Source organism: Euprymna scolopes, chromosome 11 (genome assembly GCF_053919585.1).
Source record: "Euprymna scolopes isolate OS-2025 chromosome 11, ASM5391958v1, whole genome shotgun sequence".
Lineage (NCBI taxonomy): Eukaryota > Metazoa > Mollusca > Cephalopoda > Sepiida > Sepiolidae > Euprymna > Euprymna scolopes.
In genome coordinates, this window is record NC_136492.1 from 55,634,402 (window position 1) to 55,661,040 (window position 26,639).

The window sequence follows — 26,639 nt, forward strand, 5'->3', positions numbered from 1 at the left end:
TTTCACACTTAAGTGTGACAGACGGAACAGAGACTTATAAAAATGCTAAATAAACTAAAACTAAATAAATGATATGTGAGTATTTAAAAAGAGTAATAGCAATGTAGGATACTAGGATGGTAATGTGAGGTGTATACAAAAACAGGCAACCGAAGGCTAAATTTAAATTACAAATCTTCGTATTCTATTTATTTTTCAAAATATCTTTCACATATGAATCAGTAAATATGGAATGGCTTAAATATAATCAGGGTGGTATAATGGCATCATGTCTTGAATAATTTGGAGAGTAGACCTCTCTTTTTCAAAAAGAAAACAAACCAAAAGTATGTTGTAAAACCAAAACAACAAATACAATACACAGTTCAATGATGAAACACACACCAAGTTTTAAAGATTCCTTGATTTCTTTGTCTTTTTGAACAAGTAACTCCATGAGAAGTCCGGGGTCTGGCGCATCTTGTTTTTGCTGGTTTTTGGGTGTACTCATAACATCGAAAAGTTCTCTGAAAATAATAAGAAAGGAAAAAAAATCAAAACATTTTCTTGCCATTGTATTAGCAATCATTCAAAGAAATGTGTGCAGTAGGACATGCCATGAAACTGCCTAATATTTCCATATTCGGTTTGAAAAAGGAAATTTTATTAACTATTTGCTATTATTTATTGAACAAAATATTTGAATAAATTTTTAAAAAGAAATAATCTGTAGCCACAAGGTTTAAAATTTAAATCAAAAATTTTTTTTTTTTAACAGAGAAACTTGGTCATACCTTTGAAAACATTAGTTCTTAAGTTTAATTTGAAAATTTAGAAAACTTGATGTTATATAACTTTTTTATTTATGATTAAAATAAATTTTTCTGAGACTTCCATTGCTAAAACAACTTTTTTTTTTTTAAATTAAAACAAAAAACAAAAAAATGAAACATTTAAACATGTTCCTTAACCTAGATTTAAAAAAAAAAAGAAAAAAAAAGTTGAACATCTTTTTCCATTATTGAAGTGACGGGAAAGTGAACTGAAATGGTATCATATTTGTTGTTTCACCTTTCTTTCTCCTCTTTATCTCTTCAGGTCAACTCCTTTTGACTTACTGAAGATAAGGGATAATATATAAACTAGTGTTTGGATGATTAATCGGAACATTTTGGAGTATCAGAATCGATATAGGAAAAAAATTGAGCTGCATTTTAGATTCCAAAAATGATTCTTTGAAAAATTTTCTTGACACTAAAAATGAAATAAACATGCATTTATTTATTAGAAGATTATTTACTATGACATAAAATTAAAGGCCAAAGACTACAGGTGAAGAATCCCATTCCCAGACATAACATTGACTGTCAAGTATAATTTATTTTATTTTTTATTGCTGAGCTATGCCAGGCAACATGTTAGTAATATATGCATATGTGTGGAAAATGAAAAAAACAAAATTGCTTTATATATTTATATAAAAATTACAAAAATTACAAACACAAAAAAAAAAAATTTATATTCTGTGTCGCTTTTCATTTCTGGAACTTAATTTTTTTTTTTTGTATATTAAAATCTTACATATAAAAATTATGCAAAACCTGTAATTTAAAAAATAAAGTAGAAATATTTTTCACAATTATAACATTTTTGTGTGAAAATATTAAATAAACAATTCAATGATAATATTAGTATTTCGAGAAATTCATTTTTCTTTGAGTTATATCGAATTCATTAATACAATCTTCGACCCTATAATAAGCGCCTTCAACCTACACTGCTCGTAACTAGCTAATGTAAATGTCTCCTCTCATCACCTAGAACATAAGCTAACCAACCCTCTTCTCTATTGTTTCAGAGTGTAGAGTGAACAGCATTCTTTAGTGGAACTTGGAGGACGCACTCAGACTACATCAGGATCGTCAGTCTCTTCTCCTATTCCTCGTCGACTAGGGAAAGGTGTGCTACTCATCTATGCTGTTCACTCTACACTCTAGAGTGCAGAGATGCTGGTACAAAGTCGACGTAAGAGATCCATTATTTTGTGTTCCCGCATGGTGGTGACCGCAAAAGCTGACGGCTCCCCTAGAAGAACAGTGGATCTGCAGCCACAGAATCGATGGGACGTGAGGCAGACTCACCATGTGGAGAATCCATTCCATCTGGCAGATCGTGTCCTCCAGCACACACGGAAGACTGTCACGGACGCTTAGAATGGTTACCATTCTGTTCCCATCCGAGAGGAAGATCACCACATTACAACCTTCATAACCCCATGGGGTCGCTATCGTTACAAGGTGGCACCACAGGGCTTCCTCGCTAGTGGCGACGCCTACAACCAGCGATTTGATGCTATTATCGCCAACTTCAAAAACAAGGTTAAGTGTGTGGATGACACGTGCATGTGGGCTGACTCAGTTGAGGCATCATTCTTTCAGGCGTGCGAGTGGTTGGACCTCTGCACCAGAAATGGGATTACCCTCAACCCCAAAAAGTTCCAGTTCACCGAAGAGACTGTTGTCTTTGCGGGCCTCCAGATCAAGCCCACTAATGTCACCCCATCTGACAAGTTCTGGGAATCAATTCGGAATTTCCCTACCCCAAAGGACATCACTGGCGCACAGGCTTGGTTTGGATTGGTCAATCAAGGAGCATATGCATTCTCCATGACCAAGTGCATGCAGCCTTTCCGGCATCTCCTGAAACCATCCACCAAATTTCAGTGGACAGAGGAATTGAATGAGATATTCACTGAATCCAAGCTCAAGATCATAGAGGAAATAAAGGAAGGAGTGAGGTTGTTCCAGCCATCCCACCCAACCTGTCTGTTAACCGATCGGTCGGTCACTGGCATCGGGTACTTCATGATGCAGAAGTACTGTGACTGCGCCACCAGGACGCCTGTGTGCTGCAAGGAGGGCTGGAAGCTCTGCCTGGTGGGTAGCCGCTTCACCCACGTGGCAGAATCCAGGTATGCACCAATTGAAGGAGAAGCCCTCGCTGTTGTCTACGCCTTGCACCAAACACGGTATTACATCCTCGGATGCCGTGACTTGACTGTGGCTACCAACCACAAGCCGCTGGTTGGGATACTCAATGACCGCTCCTTGACGGAGATAGACAATCGCCGTCTGTTGAATCTAAAGGAAAAGACTCTCTCCTATAACTTTGAAGTCATCCACATCTCTGGAAAGAAGAACCTGGGACCCGACGCCGCCGCCGGCCACGCAGATGATGCTTCTAGCACAGATGACACCGCAGATATTGGAGAGGATGATGGGATACACACATCCATGTCTAACACTCTTTATGCAGTCACTAATGTGGTTTCCTGGGACATGGTGCGGGAAGCTACATCTTCGGACGCAGACCTACAGGAATTACACCGACTGATTCATGACGGATTTCCTTTGGACTGCCGACAGCTAAGGACCGCACTCCGGCCGTACCACCACATCTCCAGTAGCCTTTGCACCGTTGATGGCGTGATCCTTGCCGGCAACATTACGCCAAGAGATATTAGAAGCGCTGCATGCGGCCCACCAGGGAATCAGCTTCATGTGTGCCCGCGTGGCTGACTCGGTTTACTGGCCCAATATCAGCATCGACATCTAACGTGTCAAGGACAATTGCACCCACTGCCATCGGATTGCAAAGTCTAATGCTATGCAACCACCTTTTAACGCTGCACCCCCGGAGTACCCGTTTCACAAGATCGCCAGCGACTACTTGTGTGAACAACCATGATTATGTTGTGGTGATCGACCGATACTCCAACTGGCCGATGGTATTCCAAGCAGAGAACGGCGCAGATGGCCTCATCAAGCGCCTAAGAAAAGTCTTTGTGACTTTCGGAGTGCCTGAGGAGCTGACATCTGACGGGGGACCCCAGTTCACTGCTGGGAAAACTCAGGATTTCCTCCGATCATGGGGAGTCTACCATCGCCTTACCTCTGTTGCTAACCCTTACGCCAACTGCAGAGCAGAAATTGCAGTCAAAACTGTCAAACGAATGCTGATGGATAACACCTCAGCAGGCGGGTCCATCAATGTGGACAAGTTTCAACGGGCGATGCTAATATACCGCAACTCCATCGACCCAGAGACGAAGGCATCTCCTGCTCTTATAGTTTTCGGACGACCCATTAGAGATCCCATCCCGATTCCAATGGGTCGGTACTGCCCCCACCCCACATGGTCTGAAACGCTTGTAAACAGGGAGAAGGCACTAGCAAAACGTCATTCCCTTGAGCATGGAAAGTGGAGCGAGCATACAAGATCTTTGCCCCCTCTAAGCGTGGGGAATCGGGTGTATATTCAAAACCTAACTGGAAATCACCCTAAACACTGGGAACGAATAGGCACCGTTGTGGAGGTGAGACAATTTCACCAATATGTGGTCAAGATAGATGGCTCTGGGAGACTTACGCTCAGAAACCGACAACACCTTCGGAAATTCAAGCCTTTCAGAACTACAACTAATGAAGATGTGATAGAGTCCTTCCTACCAGTCACCAGGCTGCCGGAAAACGCCTCTGTCAGCACCATACCAGGGGTGTCAGAGGACTCTCCTGCCACCCTGCCAGAAGTCCATGCTAGTAATCCAACGGATAGTCCCATACGTAAGTCCAGCAATAAAGATTTTTATGACGTGCCATTGAGCCTTTCTGAGATCCTTCCAACTACCCCTCATGCTTCTAACCCAGCTAGAGATTCTGCCACTCCCAAGAACGCTGGAGCTGGAAACGACACCACCCCCAAGAACATGCATACAATTCCAAGAAGGCTTCCAGGGCCTTGAGCTGACTGATGCCACACTACGCTCCTGGTGCTTCAGAGACTGCATTTCAAACTAACAATAAAAATATTTTTGCCAAAAACCGATTAAGAGACATTTCTCAACTAGAAGCTGAATTAACATCCGAATTTAAAATCTCTATTCACTACAAATACGTGCCCTCAAGACAGAATCCTGCTGATCTCATAACCAGAAGATTGTCTACCGCCAAATTGAAGAGCAACATAGAATTTTGGACTTCTGGACCATCTTGGATAAAAAAGAACCAACTGCTTGGCCTGAGAATGCCTTGAAATGCTTAAGCCCTGCAAATAGGAGGATTGTGTCTTCGGTATATTACACCACGACGAGTGGTCTGGATGAGCCTATTGTCCCATTTGAAAGGTATTCAAAGTTGTCTAAACTTGTGAACATTACAGCCTGTGTGTTTAGGAACGAAGAAGCAGATCCTATTACAGCAGCTCACCTCCACCTAATAAGAGTAATGCAACAGCAGGCTTTCTTTGAAGAATTGGAGTACTTGAGAAGACCTTCTGGAAAAGCAGTACCTGAGAGGGTGGGCAGATTGGATCTGTTTTTGGATAAGGATGGAGTGATTCGTTCGGGAGGAAGAATTGGTAAGGTGTCAGTATATGAATATGAAGTTATCAATCCCATCCTAATAGCTAAGGACCACCGGTTGACCAGCCTTATCATATTGGACTGCCACAAGCGTTGCAAACACCTTGGCGTTTCCACAACCCTGAATAAGGTGAGTCTGTTCAGCTATTGGATACCTCAAGGCAGACAAGCTGTAAAAAAGGTCTCATCTGGATGTGCCCTGTGCCGGAAATTTAATACCATCCCCTTCACCTATCCAAGGGTGACAGAGTTACCCAAGCATCAGGTTAATATGATAAAACCCTTCCTACATACCAGAGTAGATTATACAGGTCATCTGCGGGTCCTGAATGGTGGAGAAAGGATGAAAATGTATATCCTTGTGTTCACTTGTTTGGAGGTGAGGGCAGTACATTTGGAACTGATTGAAGACATGACGATCCACTCATTTTTGATGGTGTTTATCCGATTTACTAACATTTATGGCATACCATCACACATATACAGTGACAATGCCAAGTCCTTTGTTACAAGATGTGATATACTTCACAATGTATTCTCATTCAGTGAATTTAAGGAAAGTTTGAGTGCTTGTGTAATTCAGCACATTAAGATACCTCTACACTCACCCTGGTATGGAAGCGTTTGGGAACGATTAATTAAGACCATAAAATCTTGTCTGCATAAATTGATTGGCCGTGCCAGCTACTCTTATTTCAATCTGTTGACCATCCTCTCTGATGTTCAGAATGCTGTCAATGATCAACCATTGACCTATAGGAGCTCAGCAGATCCAAGCTTGGAGATCATAACTCCGAATGCACCCAATCGTCAACCCAAGGATAATACTGAGACTGAACAATTGGAGCATCTACCAAGTCGAACCTCCTTCCAGAAGACAGCTATTGGACTCTTGACTACAAGAGACGAAGCGGTGAAAACGTTTAAAAGGATCTGGTACGAAGACTATTTATTGAGCGTAAGGGAACATGCCCAAAAGCAACTGAAGGAAACTGCATCTGGAGTCAAGATTGGAGAGATTGTAATAGTTAAGATACCCAATAAAACTAGACCATTTCGGGCCTTGGGTAGAGCCACACATCTTATGATGGATTGGTTAGATCTGCTCAAATCAAGCGAGGAGATGGATCCTTGCAGCTCCATTCTCTGAACCACCTCCATCCTTTGGAATTGTCGATTGAGGATCCTGTTGAGTGTCCTAGTTCGCTACTACAAAATCAAGATGACTGTCGATTCTGATGGCCATTCGTCCTTTCATCCTGATGATTTTCCAGCAGAAGATAGTTGTTGCGTTTGGATCTGCCCAGATGATGGTAGTGCCATGGTCTGTTGTGATCAGTGCGATAACTGGTATTAATTTTATTGTGTAGGTATATGTCAATCTCCGCGCGTATATGTCGCGTTTGGATCTGCCTAGATGATGGTAGTGCCATGGTCTGTTGTGATCAGTGCGATAACTGGTATCATTTTTATTGTGTGGGTATATGTCAATCTCCACCAATCGAGGAAGGTTGGTATTGTCAGGATTGCCTGAACCAGAGAGACGACTAAGGAGTCAACCCTCTCAAGCCTGATCATGATGATTAATAATTTTTTTTATTCTTTATTTTATTTTATTTTTTTTTTGAGATGGGAGAGTGTCAGAAAAGGTTACGGTACTCACCTTCCTGCAGCTTCTGATGGAGATGCTTGAGACTAGGAAGTGAGTGCCTTGCTAACGATTAATTTTATTTGTAATCAGTGTCACATGGCGCTTGTCTGACATAAAAGGGGCCTGGTGCACACGTTTTTTTGCTTTTTCTCTTCTTCTTCCCTTTGACAGCTCAAGCGTTATTTTTTGCATTTTCCTATCAAGATCCTTTCGGATCTACAATTACTATTATTCCCCGAAACTACCGGACCTTGGTACAGGGTTTTTTTGGGTTTTTTTTTTTTTTTTTTTTTTACACGAGGTCGCAACATCGGCAATCTGTTGCAAAAATTAAGGTATGGTATTCTCTTCTTATTTTCTTTCCTCCTTCGGTTGCCGTTGTTAGGTGAAAGACTTTTTTTTTTCCTTGCTAAGGTCACCCCCCTCCCCCTTGTGCCAATGCTTCCTTATTGGCAAAAAAAAAAAAAATTTTTTTTTAAATTACCAACACCTCTGATGTTTCATTAAAAAAATCCAGTTCATAAACATTTATTTTCAAAGGTTATGATCTTATCATAAGAGTTCAAATAAAGACTGTTTAAATAAACCTATTTTTATATTTGATTTAAAAGGAAGAAAAAAAACTACATTATGTAGTGTTGGTCATCCGTACTTTGAAATTTGTCTGACATCACTTCCACTGAATGGCTTTGTAAACAAAGAAGCGCGACTCTTAACCCAGTTTTAACATGGAAGAACGAGGAAGGGGGCTTTGTTAAGTATTTTGTACCTTCACGATATGACTGGAGTAAAAACAAGTTGCTGAAACCCATTTCACTCTAAATAATTTAAGTGACTAAAATAGGAATCAACCATATTACAAAAATACAGTGTATCTAGTTATTTCGGCACAGGGTTGTTATCTCGAACTCCATTAAATTTCAAAGCGGGTTTTGATTTGAGATCCTATTTTACCAAAACCAAAATAAAGATTTCATTGCTTATGCACTTATGTTACTGTGCTAAATTTTTAAATTGGTATTTTTAAGTTAAATTCAAGTTTTACGATATTTTTTATTCTTAGGTGAAAGTACAGAATAATTGCAAAACATCCTTCGCTGTTAAGAATGGCTTTCTAAATAATAACGTTATTATTTCAGCAGTGCATAATTGCATAAGTACCAAGATTTCTCTCTAATTACTTATATTGGTACCCATGCACTTATTGATCCGTGCTGAAATAATAACGTTATTATTTAAAAAGCCATTCTTAACATGGGGAAGGGAGGGTGTTTTGTACTTATTCTGTACTTAACTTTACCCACACAATTGAATAAAAAAAATAAATAAATAAAAAAACATATCATAAAATTTTAATTAAACTTGGAAATACGATTTTAAAAAATAGCGCGGATATCAGTAAGTGCATTATATTTTAACAATGTAAATAAAATACAAATGAAAACAATGATATATTTTTTAAAATAACAATATTGAAAAAATGACAACACATGCAGAAAAATAACACGCGAGTTCAGTGAGGCTAATTTAAAATTCCATGTGGATCGTTAGAAATAATAAACTTACATTCTAAGTAAACAAAACTAAATAGTATATACGGTCTGTCATGTTGTTCAAATTTGAAATTTTAACTCATACTTACTTAGAAACGATTTCAATATCATCAATGAGCGTTAAAAGCTTTTGTTTGGTACTAATAGCCGCCATCTTTCTGACCGCCCGGTGTAAGGTGATAAATGTCCCGTTTTTAATAAAATACCGGCCAATTAATATAACCTTTCACTTCTCTCGCCTTAACCGAGGAGGATCAGAATCTAGTATCTATCCTGTTCTCGATTCGAAGACGGGAAATCATTCTAGACTTAGGTAGTTTTTAAGTTTATGCTAATGCAGGTTAATCCTTTTCTTTTTTATTTCAGTCACGCAAATTGTTTTGAGTGAAATGTGTTTTGCTACGGTTTCGTTATTACAGATTAAACAAGTTTGTTTCTTTTTGTTTTGTTTTATGTTTTTTGCTTTGTTTTGTTTTTTACTTAAATAACGTTTTAGTAAAATAAATAAATAATATATTAGAGAGTACCATATATCAAGGCCTAGTGTCACTTGAGGTTAAGGGTTAATCAGATGGAACGATTGTCAGCTGAAAGATGAGGAAACAATTAATGGTATTGTAGCAATTATATGATTACGTACGATCTATTTTCTTTTGTGCTAATTTATCCTCACTCGCGGAGTGATTAATACATAATTCAATTAGAACACTTTTATGTGGAGGGAATTCCTGCTGAATGTTTTTAGCAGTCAGTGTGTTGTGGTTGATTAGACTCTTATGCTTGTAAATAAAAACACACCAACGGTTGAAACTTGACACTCCCGGATAAACGCCATGACCATGCGTGCTAAAAAATAGCAAGGACCGTTTTCAAACAACAAAGAGAAAAACACAAAAACTTCACCTTTCATAAACTAAGTAAAACCAAAGGACTTATTTCGAACCTAGATTTAAATAAATACAGTTGATAAACATCAAAGACACTTTTAACTGAGAGGAGTTTAGTTTTGGTCCAACCCCTATGAAGTGAGAGCCGGAAAGGAAAAGAGAGAGTTGCTGTGCATTTAACTTTTCATAAACTCTGTCACATATTTAACTTGCCTGAGAGATGGACAAGCCAGAAAGGAAGTTGACTGCTAGCACCAATCAGCACTGAACTTATAAATCAAAGACAGATTCAAACTAGTAAATTACAAAGCGTTCCTGCTGCTGTTGCTACAACCCTTTCTTTCAATAATTCACACCCCTTCTTCATCTACAGTATAAACTAGGTTTATAACGATATTTGTTGATTTAAAGACGACTATGGCGTGAAATTGATTAGTCATTTGTTGTTTAGTGGCACCATCATTGGTGTGAAGCCTGTAGCATGAACAGCTCCTCATAAAGTTGGCAACTTTCATAGCAAATCTCCATTTAAGCTCCGGAGCTAGGAACATTCCCATCTCGACTTGACTCTCATCAAGTTAGCATTCTCAGTCGCAGTGGAAACCAGGGGTGGCAGAATGTGACACACACTCCACTCTCTACTGCTGCCTTCTTCCTGGGACTCCCCCTCACAGCCTGTCACGCCAGTTCCAGAATCTGCTTCAACCGCAGCTCATTTTCAGTGACTTCAGCTCATTCCTGCAACTCCAGCTTACTCCTGCAGTGACTATAGCAGCTCTCCAACTCACTCCTGTAGCTTCTAGCAACTCCAGCTTACTCCTGCAGACGTACATTTTACCCTTTTTTGGTAAACAATAAAACACGATAACCGATCATTTTAAACCGAACGTCTGTGTTTGTTAGCCTTTCTTTACTATTGCCATCACTTTCCTTGCTTTGCGTCTTTATTAGTTGTACGATTGATCGGTACCTTCATGCTTTTCGCTCCTCTGCAACAAGTGTTTAAATGTATAAGTGAAAAGGTGACATGTTCATCTCTCGCCTCCTAGCCATGACTTGATTAATATGTTAGACTCAACTTATGTTGGAAGTGCCCATGCATCTACCAACTCAACATATTTTATATACATAATGCTTTTCAGTCCACACCTATTTTGGTTATGGATGTATGGATAAAACTGATTTAAATTGTAATGAAGAAGTCTGTCCTTATAACCAAACTACAGTAACCTATTTTCCTTCCTACTAAACAAGGCTTAAGGGATGGATATCTGCACAACAACCCTGTAGAATAGAACAAGAAAGTCTCATTCTAACATTCATAACAACTTGACTGATTACCTTCATTAGTAAAAATGTAGGAGACCAAAAGTTAGGCAGTCCTGTTGGAGGAGAAAAAGTTCAAGTACGTGCATTGAAGTTAGGTTTTAACAGTAGCCATGATCGATTCTTCTGAAAATGTTTTCTCTGGTTAAAATATGGTTGTTTGTTTTTTGTACTTTTTATAAAAGGAAAAAAATGTCACAGTGATTATGAAGTCTCAATGGTACTAAATATTTGAAAGGGGTTAAGAAAAACGAAGATAAGTGACAAAACTATCAAAGGTTTCATGTTTTGGATCACCAAAATGTAGAATAAGTGATGGTGTATGCTCATTTAAGATTGTTGTATGTTTGTATCATGTTGGGGTCACCAGAAATGTACAATTGTATGGCAAAGTCTCATTCTAACATCTGAAACAACTTTATTGATTATCTTTGTTGGTAAGAGTGTACGAAAGGATATTGTTAGTAATGGCATGAGTCCATGTGTATAGATGGCGACAAAGAGTTAGGTTTCTATTGCACCACAAGAGAGGAGTTTAGGGATTGGTCCAAGCCCTGTGAAGTGTGTTATCAGTACTGAAGTGCCAAAATTAGTACTGGTGTGCATCAAAGATTCATTCTGGGCTTAAGTTTTTTCCTAATCTTTATCAAGTATCTTCCTGTTATGGGACGATTCCTGATATATTATTATGGATATATTTCCTGATTCCAATACAATTACCAATTCTGTGCTAAATTCCTGATTTGATACAATTACCGATTCTGATTCCAGTTCGGATTCTTTATAGATCTCTACATATTTAACTATAATGTGGTTATTTTTCATACATATTGTAAAAATACATGTAAATTGTGCAGATATTTTCTCAAACGTAAAAATACACTTGTGGGGGGGGGGGAGTCTATCGATTTTAGTTTTACTGGAAGTTTAAAATCAATAAATATTTATAATTTTATCATTATTATCAACAGTGAATGATTTTGTTTTGAAAAAAAAAAATTAAATTAAAAAGACAATTAAAAGAATCGTTTTTTGGCATCAGAAAATAAGTAGGAATTTTTCTGATTCCGATACATCCAAAAGTACTGGTCCTGGATATGACCTTAAACTATATCTGATGGTAAGGCTTCCAGCTTGCAGGCTTTCGGGAATGTGGAGCCACCCTTTAATTGCCATTGCTCCCGGAGTGGTAGTACCTGTTAGGGTCCCAACTATGGGTTAAATAGAAACTGACTTGAAAAAAAAAAACAAATATATTCTATTAAAATTTTTTTCTTCAAAATCACTGGATTCGGCATTAAATAACCTGAAAAGGGTTGATATGTCGTAAAACAACCAACCAACCAACCAAAAATATCAATTTTACAAATTCTCGATACAGATTTGATTAATCGTCTCAACACTAGTATATTCAAAATCATATCATGAGATCATTTATTGACATCTATGCTAACGACACAACTGTCAACAGCAGAACCTGAAAGAAGACATGATCAAAACCTTGCCAATAATCTCTGCTAAACAAAATTAAGGAGACCTCCAGAGCCCTAGTAAAAGCAAATTACTAACTGTCCGCCCTAAAAGAGTAAATTTTTTTTTTTTAAGTGAGCAGTGAAAAATTATAAAACTGAGGAGGTACCCAGACTGCTATGAAAGCCCTAATCAAAATTAAGAAGAACACCCAGGGCACTACTAAAAATAATTATTTGAAGTAACTTAAATATTTCTTATTTAAAAACAGAACTATTCAATCATTTTATCTAATTTTTTTCATATAGATAGAATTCTGTACAAGTATGTTATTTATTATTTAAAAGTAACCTATCTTGCCTTTGGTAACAGTAAGGGGTTCGTACACTACTTTTATTTGTAAGATAAAACAATTTCAAATAAGTTAAAACACAAAAAAAAAACGTACCCATGCATGTAAAAATAACTGATGTTGCCTTTGATACTTAAGTAAGTAATAATGTTTTCACCTGAAATGTGTTGGTTGTAAAAATCACCAATCTACACAAGCACACTATTTTTTTCTTGGAATTATTTTTCTATTGATTCATTTTCCATAATTTATTAAACTTATACTAAATTTGACATGACAAGTAAGTAATAATGTTTTCACCTGAAATGTGTTGGTTATAAAAATCATCAATCTACACAAGCACACTTTTTTTGTAATTATTTTTCTATTGATTCATTTTCCATAATTTTTTTTTAATTTATACTAATTTCGACATGACAAGTAAGTACCTAATAATGTTTCTCACTTAGTTTACTTCATACTTATACTCCGATTTAGTCTATTTTAATCCATCATAATCTGTTTATCTTAATATTTTGTAATTAATATTTGATTCTTTTTTGTTCTACTGAAATGTTTCATGCGTGGGTTTATTACCGATAACAATTATTAAATTTAAATTTAATTCTATTTTCCTTATTAAGGTAAGAGTTAGTTTGAGTTAATGACATTAATTTATTTATTGCACCATTCTAAAACCCTGTGTTAGATTTCAAATTATCTTGCTACGCTTACATTTTACTCATAATTGTTTTTATTACATATTATTTTAATCAGGTCTTAGACGTGATAATAGGAATTTATTTCTATGAAGACAGCTTTGTATAACATCAAACTTTTTGTTTAAAATTTCATTTTTAGAATTCACTATGTGGCATGATTCAAGTAAGCATAGATTACATCTTTTGGATTTATTAGGTTTATATTTTCTAACTTTATCTATTATTGATTCATTTTAATTCAAATTCTATTTTATTTTTACATAGTTCCTCAACCCAACCCTCTAAAGCAGTCGTGTTTCTCTTATTATTTTTCTTATTTATTCTTGTAATCAATTATTATTTATTTTTTTAATCATTCTAATTTGGTTCTTTCTCTGGTCCAATGTTAAATGGTGCAATATGGTTTCAGTATCTGTCCTTGAAATTACATTCAGTTCCCCCTAGGTGTATCTTTTTACTACTATCCACCTTAACTTTACATTTATATAAAATTTCAGAAATTAAGCAATTGCCTTTCAATGGACATTCGTTAGGTATTCTACAGTTATATTTTTTCTCAATCTTTAATTCACCTGATTCAATCCTACTATTATTCACTATTTTGTTAATTTTACCTTTATTTGAACTTATAGTTTTACTTAAATTTGCAGCGGTTGAGAATGAAAGTTGAACTGTGGTCTTATTAATTATTTTACTTAATCTATTGTCTTGTAAGCCTCTTATTAATCATTTTGTAAAATTCTTTAAAAATATTATTTTGTATCTGCTCACTGAAAAATGGATTAAACCAGACTTGCTTTTTGCACCTATTTCTCTTTTTCTTCATTATTAATATTACATGCTTGTTTATCATTTTTAATTTCATTCTTTAGATCTTTATTTTTATACCTATTTTTATTCCTTACATTTCTTTTTCCCTTTGTCGCCATGCTATATGATATTGTGTAGTTGATCTTACTATCTTTATTATCTTAACGTATTTGATCTTTCCTTGACATCCTGATTGACTTAATGCTTCCTTATTTTTAATATTAGCAGTTCAGACCAGCTTTGCTCGGGCCCTATGTACTGTTCATAGCTTTATGTGCATATGTATATATTATAAAGTGTGCATATGTACGGTAATGCCTTTCTATGTAATAAGCTTCCTTTAGAGAGAAGTTGGTAAGGACCGCAAAGGTCAAATTATTTTTAACTTTGACCCCAATTTTGACCCCTTAACATTTATTGTTTAGGGCTCAAATTAAGTTAAAATGTTTGACGCATGTCCAAGTAACCTACATCTAAAATTTCAAGTGTTTAGACCCAAAATTGCCCGAGGAGTTTGGTAGAATCTGCAAAGGTCAACTCTTTCAACCTTGATCTCTTGGCAGCGAAACATTCGCCCAAAAACTGATTAAAAAGCTAGCTGCATATCTGAATACCCTTTATGTATAATTTCAAAATGTTTAGACCCAAAATTGGCTTAATAGTTTGCTAGAGACCGCAAATGTAAAATCTTTTTAATTTTGACCCCTTGGCAACCAAATTATCGGCTAAAAACGGATTAAAAAGCTTGCCTTGTGTTTGAATACAGTTTATGTAAAATTTCAAGTATTTAGACCAAAAATTGGCTGAGTAATTTGGTAGAGACCGCAGAAGTCAATTTTTTTTTTTACTTTGACCTCAGTTTTTACCCCTTAGCATTTATTGTTTTGGACTCAAATAAAATTATAAAGTTTGATCCATGTCCAAAGAACTTATATCTAAAATTTCAAGTGTTTAGATCCAAAATTGGCGGAGGAGTTTGGTAGAGTTCTCAAAGGTCAAATCGTTGAACTTTGACCCCTTGACAGCCAAATTTCTGGCCGAAAATCGATTAAAAAGATTTTCCCAAATCTCAATACCCCTTATTTCAAATCTCGAGTCTGTAGACTGAAAATTGACAGTGTTAGTTGGTATGGAAATGTGCACAGACATACAGACAGACAGACAGACAGACAGACGGACAAGCAGACAGACACACACACACATTTTCCCTTTTATAGATATACTAGCATTTCAGCCCGACGTTGCCCGGGTGTTTGGATGGGAATGTTGAGCAAAAAAAAAAAAGTGGTAGTAGGAAGGCAGGCTCGAACCCGTACCGCAAAGGAGGAAAAGAACGGGGGAAAACCTAACGTTTATGCTGTTACGACCACCGCCAAACTGGAAGCGACATTTTTAAAAATTAAGGCTAGACAATCTAAAAGAGGATAACTTTCAAAAATAAAGGCAAAAAAGTGACCCCCCCCCCTGTAAAAAGTGCCTCGTTTAAGGGAAAGATATTAATGTTTTTAGCCAATTTTTCGATATTTGTCGTATGAAAGGTAGAACTTTAAAACGATACTGATCTTGGTAAAATCCGTCGCCTCTATTGAAAGTTTAAGGCAGATATGCAAACAGACATACATACATACATTTATATATTGGTAACTAAAAATTTCGACCCAAACTGATGAAAAAGCTTGTCCTATCTCTGAATAAACTTTCTGTAAAATTTCAAATGTTTAGATCAGAAATTGTCTGAGTAATTTGGAAGAGACTGCAGAGGTCAATTTTCTTTTAACTTCGACCCCTATTATGACCCGTTAAAATGTATTGTTGCGAGCTCAAATCAAGTTATTAAGTTAGATCCATGTCCAACGAACCTATATCTAAAATTTCAAGTGCGTAGACCCAAAATTGTTGGAGGAGTTTGGTAGAATTCTCAAAGGTCAAATCATTGAACTTTGATCCCTTAATAGCCAAATTTCTGGCCAAAAACCGATCACATCAGTTTTCCCAAATCTCAGTACCCTGTATATCAAATTTCGAGCCTGTAGACTAAAAATTGACAGAGTTATTGCGTAGGGAAATGTACATAGACACACACACAGACACGTTCACTTTTATAGATATATAGATAGATATTCTCATTTTGTGATATCCTATGAAACAATTGTAACACAAGGAAATACACCATACGATGTCTTATTTTATACTAGCAGTTCAGCCCGGCTTTGCTCTGGCTCTATGTACCGTTCATAACTTGCCCTACATGTGAATACCCTTTTATGTAAGATTTCAAATGTTTCGACTAAAAATTGTCTGAGTAGACCGCAGAGGCAAATCATTTGGGCCCCTTAACATTTATTGTTTTGGTCTCAAATCAAAATAAAAAGTTTGACCCATGTCCAAATTACCTACATCTAAAATTTCACGTGTTTAGACCCAACATTGACGGAGGAGTTTAGTAGAATCTGCAAAGTTAAACTCTTTCAACTTTAACCATTTGGCAGCGAAATTTACACCCCAAAACTGATTAAAATGCTTGCCGCATGTCTGAATACCCGCTATGTAAAATTTCAAATGTTTAGGCCCAAAATTGGCTGAGAGACTGCAAAGGTCAAATCTTTTGAACTTTGACCCCTTGGCAGCTCAAATTTTCGACCCAAACCGATTAAAAAGCTTGTCCTATCTCTGAATAAACTTTCTGTAAAATTTCAAATGTTTAGATTAGAAATTGGCTGAGTAATTTGGTAGAGATAGCAGAAGTCAATTTTTTTTAAGTTTGACTCCAATTTTGACCCCTTAACATTTATTGTTTTGGGCTCAAATTTTCCCAAATCTCAATACCCCTTATGTCAAATCTTGAGTCTGTAGACCAAAAATTGACAGAGTAGTTTGGTAGGGAAATGTACACACACACACACACACACACACACACATACACACAATTTCACTTTTATAGATATATAGATTTTGTTGTCTTGATTTTTGCAAAAATATTATATGCATGCTCGATTATTAAGTCTGTTTTCTTTTCTGATAATTTGTTGACATAAATGGCCATTAAAAAGAACACTAGCTGAAAATGTGACATTCCAATATAAAGATATCTCAAAAAAAAAATGTCAGAAATTGCGCCTTTTGACGATTTGACAAGTCCATCTGAATAGGATACTCCTGTGATGAAAAGCAGTTAACCAAATTCTGGGTGGTCAAAATTTATTATTGTATCACCCGAAATATCGGGCAGATATTATGAGATTCTCTGGATAAGGAAAAACAAGATGGGGGATACAGACTCAAGGGTCTATTAATTCTTGTCCAGAGATTTGATCACCCCCAAAAGATAACCAAATTATTTTTTTACTCATATGAAATGGCACATGGAAAAAAACCCAAATGAAGCAAAAGGAGGAGGGCCCTTCCCACATTAGTGATGGTGAAAGTTAGAGACCTAATGGAGGGTGAAGGCAATGGACTCTCTGCGAAGAGTGTCAGTCAGAGCTACTAATTAAGGAATAAGAAGAAAAGGAACATCTTTTAGAAAATTTATAAAACTGCCTGAGATTGGTTTTCTGAGAATTATGAAATGGAATTCTGGAATCGGAGGCAGGGTTGAGCCCACGTGATTCTCAATATAATGAAAGGCAAAAATAGCTTCAAGGGCACACTCTGCTAACCACCTGTGGCCTTCACACTAGTCCAAGAGAAACCCCTGACTTAAGACACACTCTGCCAACTGCCTGGGGCTTTCACATCAGTCAGAAAGAAATCCTGAACTTAAATCTAACCCTATTCTAAGCCTCTGAATCTACACTGTGAAAAGAGATACTCTGACTTTACTAATAGAAGCCGCCAGCCCCCAGAGCATTTGTACTAAGCGATATAACTCATGAACGATCAGTCTTATTACTTTTAGTGAATAAATATTTTTTTTGTTTATAAGAAAAATGTCTATTGGTTTTTGTTTATTTGTTGATTACCTGTCGAATTGAAGGTAGAGTTGATTTCTGATCTACTCTGACGGCCATACAGTGAAGACACAGATCAAGCCATTGTGAGAAGAGAACTCAGCACAAAGTCGAAACGATGTACAGCTGGCTGAAAAAAAAAATACTGTTGCCACACAGACAGGGTCTGTGTGGCAACAGTGTGTGTTCTTAGCATCTGAGAGGTATTTTCTAGTGACCAGTGAGAGTCTGGTCATCCTTGAAGTGTCCACTACTAAACTGAGTTAAAAGTGTATCAGGATTTAGGGTTAGTGCATAATCTCTTGCCCGTGTGTAACACATTTATCTCTGTTGCCTCTCTAACATGATCCTCGGTCGGTTTATTTTTTTTAATAAGTTTTTCCTTCTTTCTTGCCATGACGTCATCTCGCACACGGCTCAGTCATTTGCATACAGCTGTCATGGATGCGCCCGTGCTGTTACAAAAAGAGTTAATCAATATAATGTGGTATAGCCGCATATGTCAGTTAGAGACAACTCACAACACAAAATTCGTTTGTTATAAAAAATATAAAATCATTTCATTTCTAGTCTCGTATGCATGCACCCAAACTATAGATGAAAAGCAGGAGGGGGCAGATTCAACAGTGAGCTCATTTAATGTTGCTTTCTATCTGCCGGCTGCTCCTAGATTAAGTCAAACATGTATTTACACACATATTTTACCATATCCCTGAGTGGCTTTTGGCCCTTGATAAGTGATGACCTCCATGTAAAAAAAAAAAATATACAAATATTCCATAACGTAAATCAAGTAATGTGTTACCATAGCAACAAGATGGAGTCTCACTTATACAAGGACAATGTTGCCCGATTCAGAATTGTGGGCTTTATTGAACCAAACAAATGGCACATAAATAATCGAGGTCTGCATATGTATGAATACGATGGAGGTTGTTCTAACATATTTGAAAGAGCTTTTTTATTCAAAGCAAACTGAGTGTCCATTGTCCAGCTAAAACAAAAATAAAAAACATGGCTGCCATAAGCATTGCACAAGAACCCTTGATAATTGCTCAAAAATTGAAAATTAAATGTAATACTGGCAGAACACACATTCAATAAATGTCACTAATCGTGCAAAAATATATTCTACCAGTATTCTGTTTAGTTTTTAATTTGTACAGATCAAGTGTGCATGGTAACAAACAAGATAACAACAGATTTAATAAATCACAATCACAGTGCTTGTTAAGATATAGACAACAAATCGATTTTTTAAATATATCGTTTTAAGCAAAAACAATATTACATACATAATTGTCATGTCGAAAATAGTAATATATCAAAAAATTACGAAAATTCGAGTAGAACAACTGCTATTGTGTTTTTAGTAAAAAAAAAAAGTCTATCCCTATAGACAACAAATATTGCAGCCATGAAATCTAAAATATTCGTTTTGGAGTTATGTCCCCTGCATGTAGACTCCTACTGCCTACCCTATAACATCTAAGGAAAATGCGATTACACAATTTTTCGTAATTTTGGGATATATTACTATTTTCGGCATAACAATTAAGTACGTAATATTATTTTGGCTTAAAAATTTTTTTTTTTTAAATCGATCTGTCGACTGTACCTTAACAAGCGTCACACAATCATTAGCAATACGATCTTTATTACATGAGGATTTTTATACAATATAATTATTCAAGCTCTATTTTAAAAACCCGCTGTTAATTTTTCTAAAATTATTTTTATCTAATGACTTAAATTAAAGTTTTAAATGCAAAATTTAAGTATCATGGTTCAATAGTGTTCTAAACAGAAACATTCATTTTGAATTTGCCCCTGTCGTATCTAAGAAATCGCCTGTTCCTTCTTTCTCATTCCATATAAGTCGTCGAACATGCATATTTATCCTCTACAAGGCAGCTACCCTATTTCTTTCTCCGCTTCATCAAGATTCAATGTTTTCTTCACTTCTAAAAGTAGGATTTTCACAAGAACATGTTAACTAAACATTTTTTAACCAATGAAAATCGTTTTAAAACCAAAACTTAATCAATCTATGTCAAATTAATCAAACTTATAAAACATTGACCTGATTAATGAAATCAGAGTTATCCAGAGATTTAGCCAGCAGACATATTCAAAGGACTCAAGAACATATGCTCATAACTCTTCTTCAATAGTACTCTTGGCAATACTAAAATATGTTATTGTACTCCAAAACTTGAGATCACACTACAAGTTCAACGCCAACTTTTCTGACATGTTTGTTTCAAGAGCTTTGCCAGATAATAAAATTGCCAGATAATAATATTGCCAGATTCATCTGATTATCTCTTCATGGTAGCTTCCTTTACTCTTGACAGACTATGGATATCCACTATAAGGGTGTTTGTGCATAGAATTTTTGTGGCCCGAGTTGCACAATCTCAGCCACACCTCTTCTGAGTCGGCATTGTTAAATACCAGTGGCAAGTGGAGATTCAGGATCACTGGAAACAATGCTGAGATGAGCAGAGAGCACATACAGCACCTAGAATTCCAAAATGGTCACCCATCTGGTATTAGCCAGGCACAGCATTGCTTAACCTCAGTGACCTGATGAGAACCGGTGTGTCAATGATTACGCCATACATAATTTAATAATCATTCACCAACACCCCTCTAACGTACTAATTATGCATGTTTCTAAACCAAACACTGCTGTCAAATCTAAATATGATTCTTGAGGATGAATTTTTTTTTTTTTTTTACAAAGGCGTCATCACTTATCAAGGCCGATAGGCCACTCAAGGATAAGGGTTAAAGAGTGTACAGTAGTCAAAAGGACAATATAGTAATCGATAGTAATGGAAGTTCGGTACATTTGTTAACTTAAGTGGAACGGCTCATCAGAAACTTGTTTACGTTGGACTTGAAGACAACCATTTTATAGACAGCTGGAAAGCAGGAAAACGGAAGACAATTCCACAGGCGTGCAGTTCTAAGAAAGAAGCTTCGATCATGGAATCTATGTTTAGGTTTAGGCATAGATAAAGAGTGGGGAAAATTATTGATAATGTTTTCAGCTAGTCTAGTGTTTCTTGTGAAAGTTTGGCAAGGGGGGACCATAGACTGAAGCTCAGTCGAACACTTTCCATGAAAATAACGATAAAGCAGAGACAAACTCGCAACATCTCTTCTGTGAGATAGAGGTTGCAGCAAAGAAAAAAGGACATCTCCCACCAGGCCACGAAGTCTATTTTGAACCCTATCAAGGCAGGACAAGTCTTTTCTGGCAGCTCCTGCCCATATGTGGCAACAGTATTCCATTCTTGGACGTATCTGGCTCTTATATAGATAGAGAATTGCATCAGCAGTGAGATATCTTGGTAATAATTTCATGATTAATCAAAAATTATTTCGAATGAAACGGATTTTGGCATCATTGCCAAATAACTTTTTATTAGTAAATCATGATTCATCTAAGTTTCTGGAATAAAAAACAATATTATCTATTCACTGTACTAAGAATGAAAATCAACCAGAAAATAAACAGCTGTGATTCTTTAGAAAATTACAAGGAGCAGATAACTTAATGTGTGAATTTTATGGAAAAAATTGATTTATATGCCTCTGTGTAATGTAAGCAGTTTTTATTTTCTACTAGCAGATTACCAGGTCATAAAACACGCATAAATATTGCATTTAAATTATTGCAGATTCATTATTTATTATATTAACATAACATTAAATTCCTTTAAAAAAAAAAAAAAAAAAATGAAAGTAAAAAAACAAATACAGAAAGAAATTGAGACATATGCGTGCAAGTATTATGTTTTTTTCCAAACAGTTCACTTCTTGTAAGTAAAAAATTATAATACTAGAGCTGAGATCGAAACCGAAACCTAAAGACAACAAATCAAGTATGATTGACAGGCTCTTTAAATATGTTTAAAAAATACAAAACAAAAAAAACTACTTAATCCTAAATATAAGGAAGCTGTTACGTTTTTCGCAGTCGTGAAATAATTGAAAACAGGAAAAAAATCTGACGATGCCCAAGTATCAATTTTTCAATTATGATCCCTTAGAAGCCTGTTTTTCCAGATGAAAACCAATTAAAAAGTTTTCCATGTGTCTGAATATCCTATTTACAAAATTTCAAATCAGTACATCAAAAATTTGTTGAGTATATAGGTTGAGAAATGTTCTTACACACACACACACACACACACAGACACACACACATTCTCACTTTTATAGATAAATAGATATATGATTTTAGTAAACAAATAAGTCGCTTGGTAATCAATAAAAAGATTTAAAAAAATTTTTTTTTTTAAATTAGTAATAATCTAGTTTAACCTCAGTAGTTAAAAGTGCTTGTAATAAGAAAATAAACAAGCCGAGCATGAAGAGTTGTGCAAGCCTTTTCTAGTCGCACACAAATACACGCGTTCACATTTCAAGCCACTTTTCTTGTCATACACATCCACGTACATATATTCACGTTCACGTACATACACTCACATTCATGTGCATACACACACACACACACACACTAACGTACACACATGTACGCACACATGGGCAACGTCACTTCCCTTTAAAGGAAATCCACACATGCGCGAAGGACACCGGAAACAACTACAAAAACAAGAAACCTAAGCTTTTCCTTTTTTTTTCGATTCGGCTCCCAACCTGAACGGTCGACAGACCTACCGCTCCCTTCGGTACGCGCTTCATGTCCCCTGCTACTATGTGTGGGGCAAGAGCCAACTGACAGTACGTACACCTTACACGCTTTCTCTCTCCATGGCCTGGATTGACTTTCTCACTCTCTCTCTACAACAATAGACTTTCCCTCTCACCAGCTAACAGTGAGAGACGCACGCCAAACTAACCACGTGCTGTACCCTTTCTTTTGTTTGTTTCTTCATGAAATAAATTCTAGTTCGTTTATTTCAATTTAACGCGTTGTTCGTTTCTTTCTCAATTCAATTCAATTTTCCTATTTTGTACGACTGCGGGATATATATATATACAGAGTTGACTCTCTTTGACCCTTATTTTCAATGATGTAAGAAATTTTGTTGCATCTCTTCATCTGATTAACTGATGACATTTATTTTAAATTGGATGACTGAGTTTTAATAACTATCTATATATATATAAAAGGCAAAACGCGCAAGAGTTTTTGTATGTCCAAGAAAGACTTTTGTCGGGGGATTCTCAAGGGGGGGAGTTACTAGAACTTCTTATATACATATCATAATATGTACGAATTGTGAACACGCGTCATGGCTAGATTTATTTATGTCGACTTTTACACAATTCTTGCTATTTCAACCCATCTCGTGTTGATTCGACTTTTTTTGTATAAAAGTGAAACTGATATGAAACTAAGGTGTGATTCTCGGCCTACGGCCAGGAGCGTCCAGAAAGCAAATGGACATTTGGTCAATGTCGGTTTTACCATCATATCAGACAATTGCTTTCATTTGGACACTCCCCTAATAAAGGGGGAGCTGGTTTCCCCCAACAAAACCAGACAAAATTGGGTAAAAAACAAACTCAAAAGAACTATTCCGCAGTTAAAATTAAGTGCAGAATTTCATTTCCTTTGACATAATTAGATTCGCCCCACACCTGCCATTTATAAACGTTAAATTGAAATTGTTTCCAGTTACTTTCCTTTCCTGTGTGAGCGGGTAACTTACCAAGTTTTTTGCCTCAACGTTCCAGTTTCGATCCTATCTACCTACAAAAACTTTAGTTTTTATTTTATATTTTCTTCTTTTTACATCAAGTTCGTTGTTTTTTTTTGTTTTTCCGATTTTTTAAAAGAAGTTTAACATAGGGTTTGGATCTACCCCCCCCCCCCACACACACCTACAAAAAACTTTTTTTTCGCTGTTTTTGTTCTTTTCTTTTTAACATTTGTTTTCGAGCCTACCTTCCTACCAAAACGTTTTTCTTTTTTTGATCTACCCCACCCCTCCCAACACACCTACAAATACCTGAGCAACGCCGGGTACCCCCTCTAGTCTATATGAATCTCACCTGTGTTTAAATGTATGTATGTATGTATGTATGTATGTATGTCTGCCTAAAACTTTTGACAGAGGCGATAGATTTTCACGAGATCAGTATCGTTTTGAAGCTCAATCCTTTGAACGACAAATATAGAAAAATTGTCCAAAAACATTTATTTTTTTCATCCTCAACTGGACATTTTTCTACAAGAAGGAGTCACTTTTTTCAATGATATTTTCAAAAGTCATTCCCTCTGTTCGATTGACTAATCTTAATTTAAACCTTCGCCACTCCAGTTTGGTGATGGACGCAACGGCAAAGACATCATGTTTTATTTTTTCATGTTCTTTTCCTCCTTCCCGGTACGGGTTCGAGCCTGCCTACATGGCTGCCTATTACCACTTTTTTTTCTCAACACACACCTCCAAACACCCGAGCAACACCAGGCACTCAGGCTAGTTTTTACATAAAAAGGCACGTAATGCAATGTGTCTTTCTCTTTCATGTATAGATGTAAAAATAAACAAACGTGTCTTTTTGTATGTGCTGAGAAACGGTTAAGTGTTAAGTGATTTGTTTCTTTGTCATCATTGATACCTTCCCCGATGAAGTTATTTAAGGTACAAAGGTACGTTTTTCTTTATTTACATCATAATTAATTTAACTAAGGTTATTAATTAACCAACAGGATCCCTCTCCACAAGTGAAAAATTTACTTTGACTATGACTAATGTTTGCGCAAAACTTAAAATAATCCAAGATGTGGTTATCGAGAAAAGTGCAAACAAACAAACAAGTGAATTACTAGATCCAATCTCTTCTTTTTCGGGGGGGACCAACAAAATTGTATAAAAAGTTTATGTACTTGCATGTTAAGTTAAAAAAAAAAAAAAAAATGACAGTACACCAAAAATTATACTTCATCTAATTCATCTAATACCTTTTTCATAAAAAGAAAAACAAATTTCATCTGTCATCTATAATTTTTTTTTTTTACCTTCATTAAGATCAACACCAAAGCAAGGTAAAAGCCCCCCCCCCTCATGTTAAGAATGGGTTCTTGCACAGGAATGATTTTATTTTATAAAAACAAAAATACTGGATGAATTTACATAAATTTTAGTGTACAGTATTTTTTTTTTAACCTAACAGCTATGTACACAAAATCTTTGTGCAATTATAAGATTTTGAGGTGATTATCCAGTTTTAATACAAAAAATTATATTTCATTTATTTTTTTAAATTTTAATTAAAGATAACTAGTGGTACCTGTGGAAATTCCACAGTGGACTCTTTCATATGCAATATAATTGATGTTGGCATTCTGTGGATGGTCAGAGTAAATGAAGACACCCTGATATTATTGTAGCTCTTTTGTTAAACTGCAAAGTATTTATCTAAGCTAGTAGGGATGTTTGGCCTATTGTAAAATACGCTTAAATATGATATTTTAATTTATGCAAATTTCGTATATATATTATTAGAGAGTCAGTTTTGTATCGATTCTTATATATTATAAAGTTGTGACTTCAAAAATTAAATATATTTATATAACTTGGGTGCATCTGCTTAAATTGAAACCAAAACTTATGAAGAATTTTTAGTAAAATTATTTATTACAAGAAATGGAGGATCGTAACAATTAAACAACAGTCACTCGTAAGAAAAAAGATGTAAGCATGACATACATAATAACACACACACACACACACTATCATATTAAAGATAAAAAAAAACACAGAACAACAAAAAAATGTTTTTTCTACAGTCAGTAGAAGTTTATTTAAAATGTTATGCAAAAATATAAAATATATAAAACTTTATAAGAATTTTACACACATTTTTGAGAGTGAATGAAATGTTATTAAAAAAAAAAAATCCAATTCTCTGTTTCAAAATTAAAAAAAAAAATGTTAAAAATAATTTGGTCTTTATATTCAAAATTGAGATCAGATCTAAAATTTTTTGGTACTCATTTAGAATCACACTTGATTCAAAAACATAATACAGGAAAATCTTTATGAAACGAAGGTGTCATATTCTGAAAATCACTTAAATTGATCATATAGTTTTCTTTTTTTAATTTAGAAAATAAAAGTTTACAAGTTTTATTAGTTTTAATTATTTTGAATACAAACAAAATTTCTGTAGTCGAATTGAATTAATGACCTTGAATTTTGGCAAAATTTAAAACAATGTAGCTCCTTCTCGTCAATTCTTCATAAATTTGATTTTTTTTTTTAAAGACCTAGTTGATCAATTTAAGTGATTTTTGGAATATGATATCTTTGTTCCATGACAAGTACGTGCATTTTCTGGATTTTTTTTTTTAACGAAGTGTAATTTTAAATAAGTACCATTTTTTTGTGTGTGCAAATTAATTCCATTTCACAATTTACATTTTTTTTGTTGGATCCGAGATGCCAGTCACAGGCAATGGCAAAATTCTTTGTTCTTTTAACTTCGTTGGATCATCCACAATGATTTTCAAACCTCTGGCTAAAACATACAAAAAAAAAAAAAAGATAAAAA

At 35.5% G+C, this 26,639-nt stretch overlaps 2 protein-coding genes across 2 annotated transcripts in view; both read right to left on the minus strand.

Annotated features, from left to right (window-relative positions):
* Window positions 1–8,840, minus strand: part of LOC145287854 (mediator of RNA polymerase II transcription subunit 4-like) — a 41,329-nt gene extending 32,489 nt beyond the window's left edge. The window contains exons 1-2 of the mRNA XM_080135734.1: window positions 8,692–8,840; window positions 385–506 (exon numbers count right to left, since the gene is read on the minus strand). Coding sequence (XP_079991860.1) covers window positions 385–506; window positions 8,692–8,756 — 187 coding nt within the window. The 5' untranslated portion in view covers window positions 8,757–8,840. The remainder of the gene's footprint in view (window positions 1–384; window positions 507–8,691) is intronic.
* Window positions 8,841–25,859: 17,019 nt separating this feature from the next.
* Window positions 25,860–26,639, minus strand: part of LOC145287857 (lysosomal Pro-X carboxypeptidase-like) — a 60,996-nt gene continuing 60,216 nt past the window's right edge. The window contains exon 10 of the mRNA XM_080135738.1: window positions 25,860–26,606. The gene's annotated coding sequence lies outside the window, so the exon portion shown is untranslated. The remainder of the gene's footprint in view (window positions 26,607–26,639) is intronic.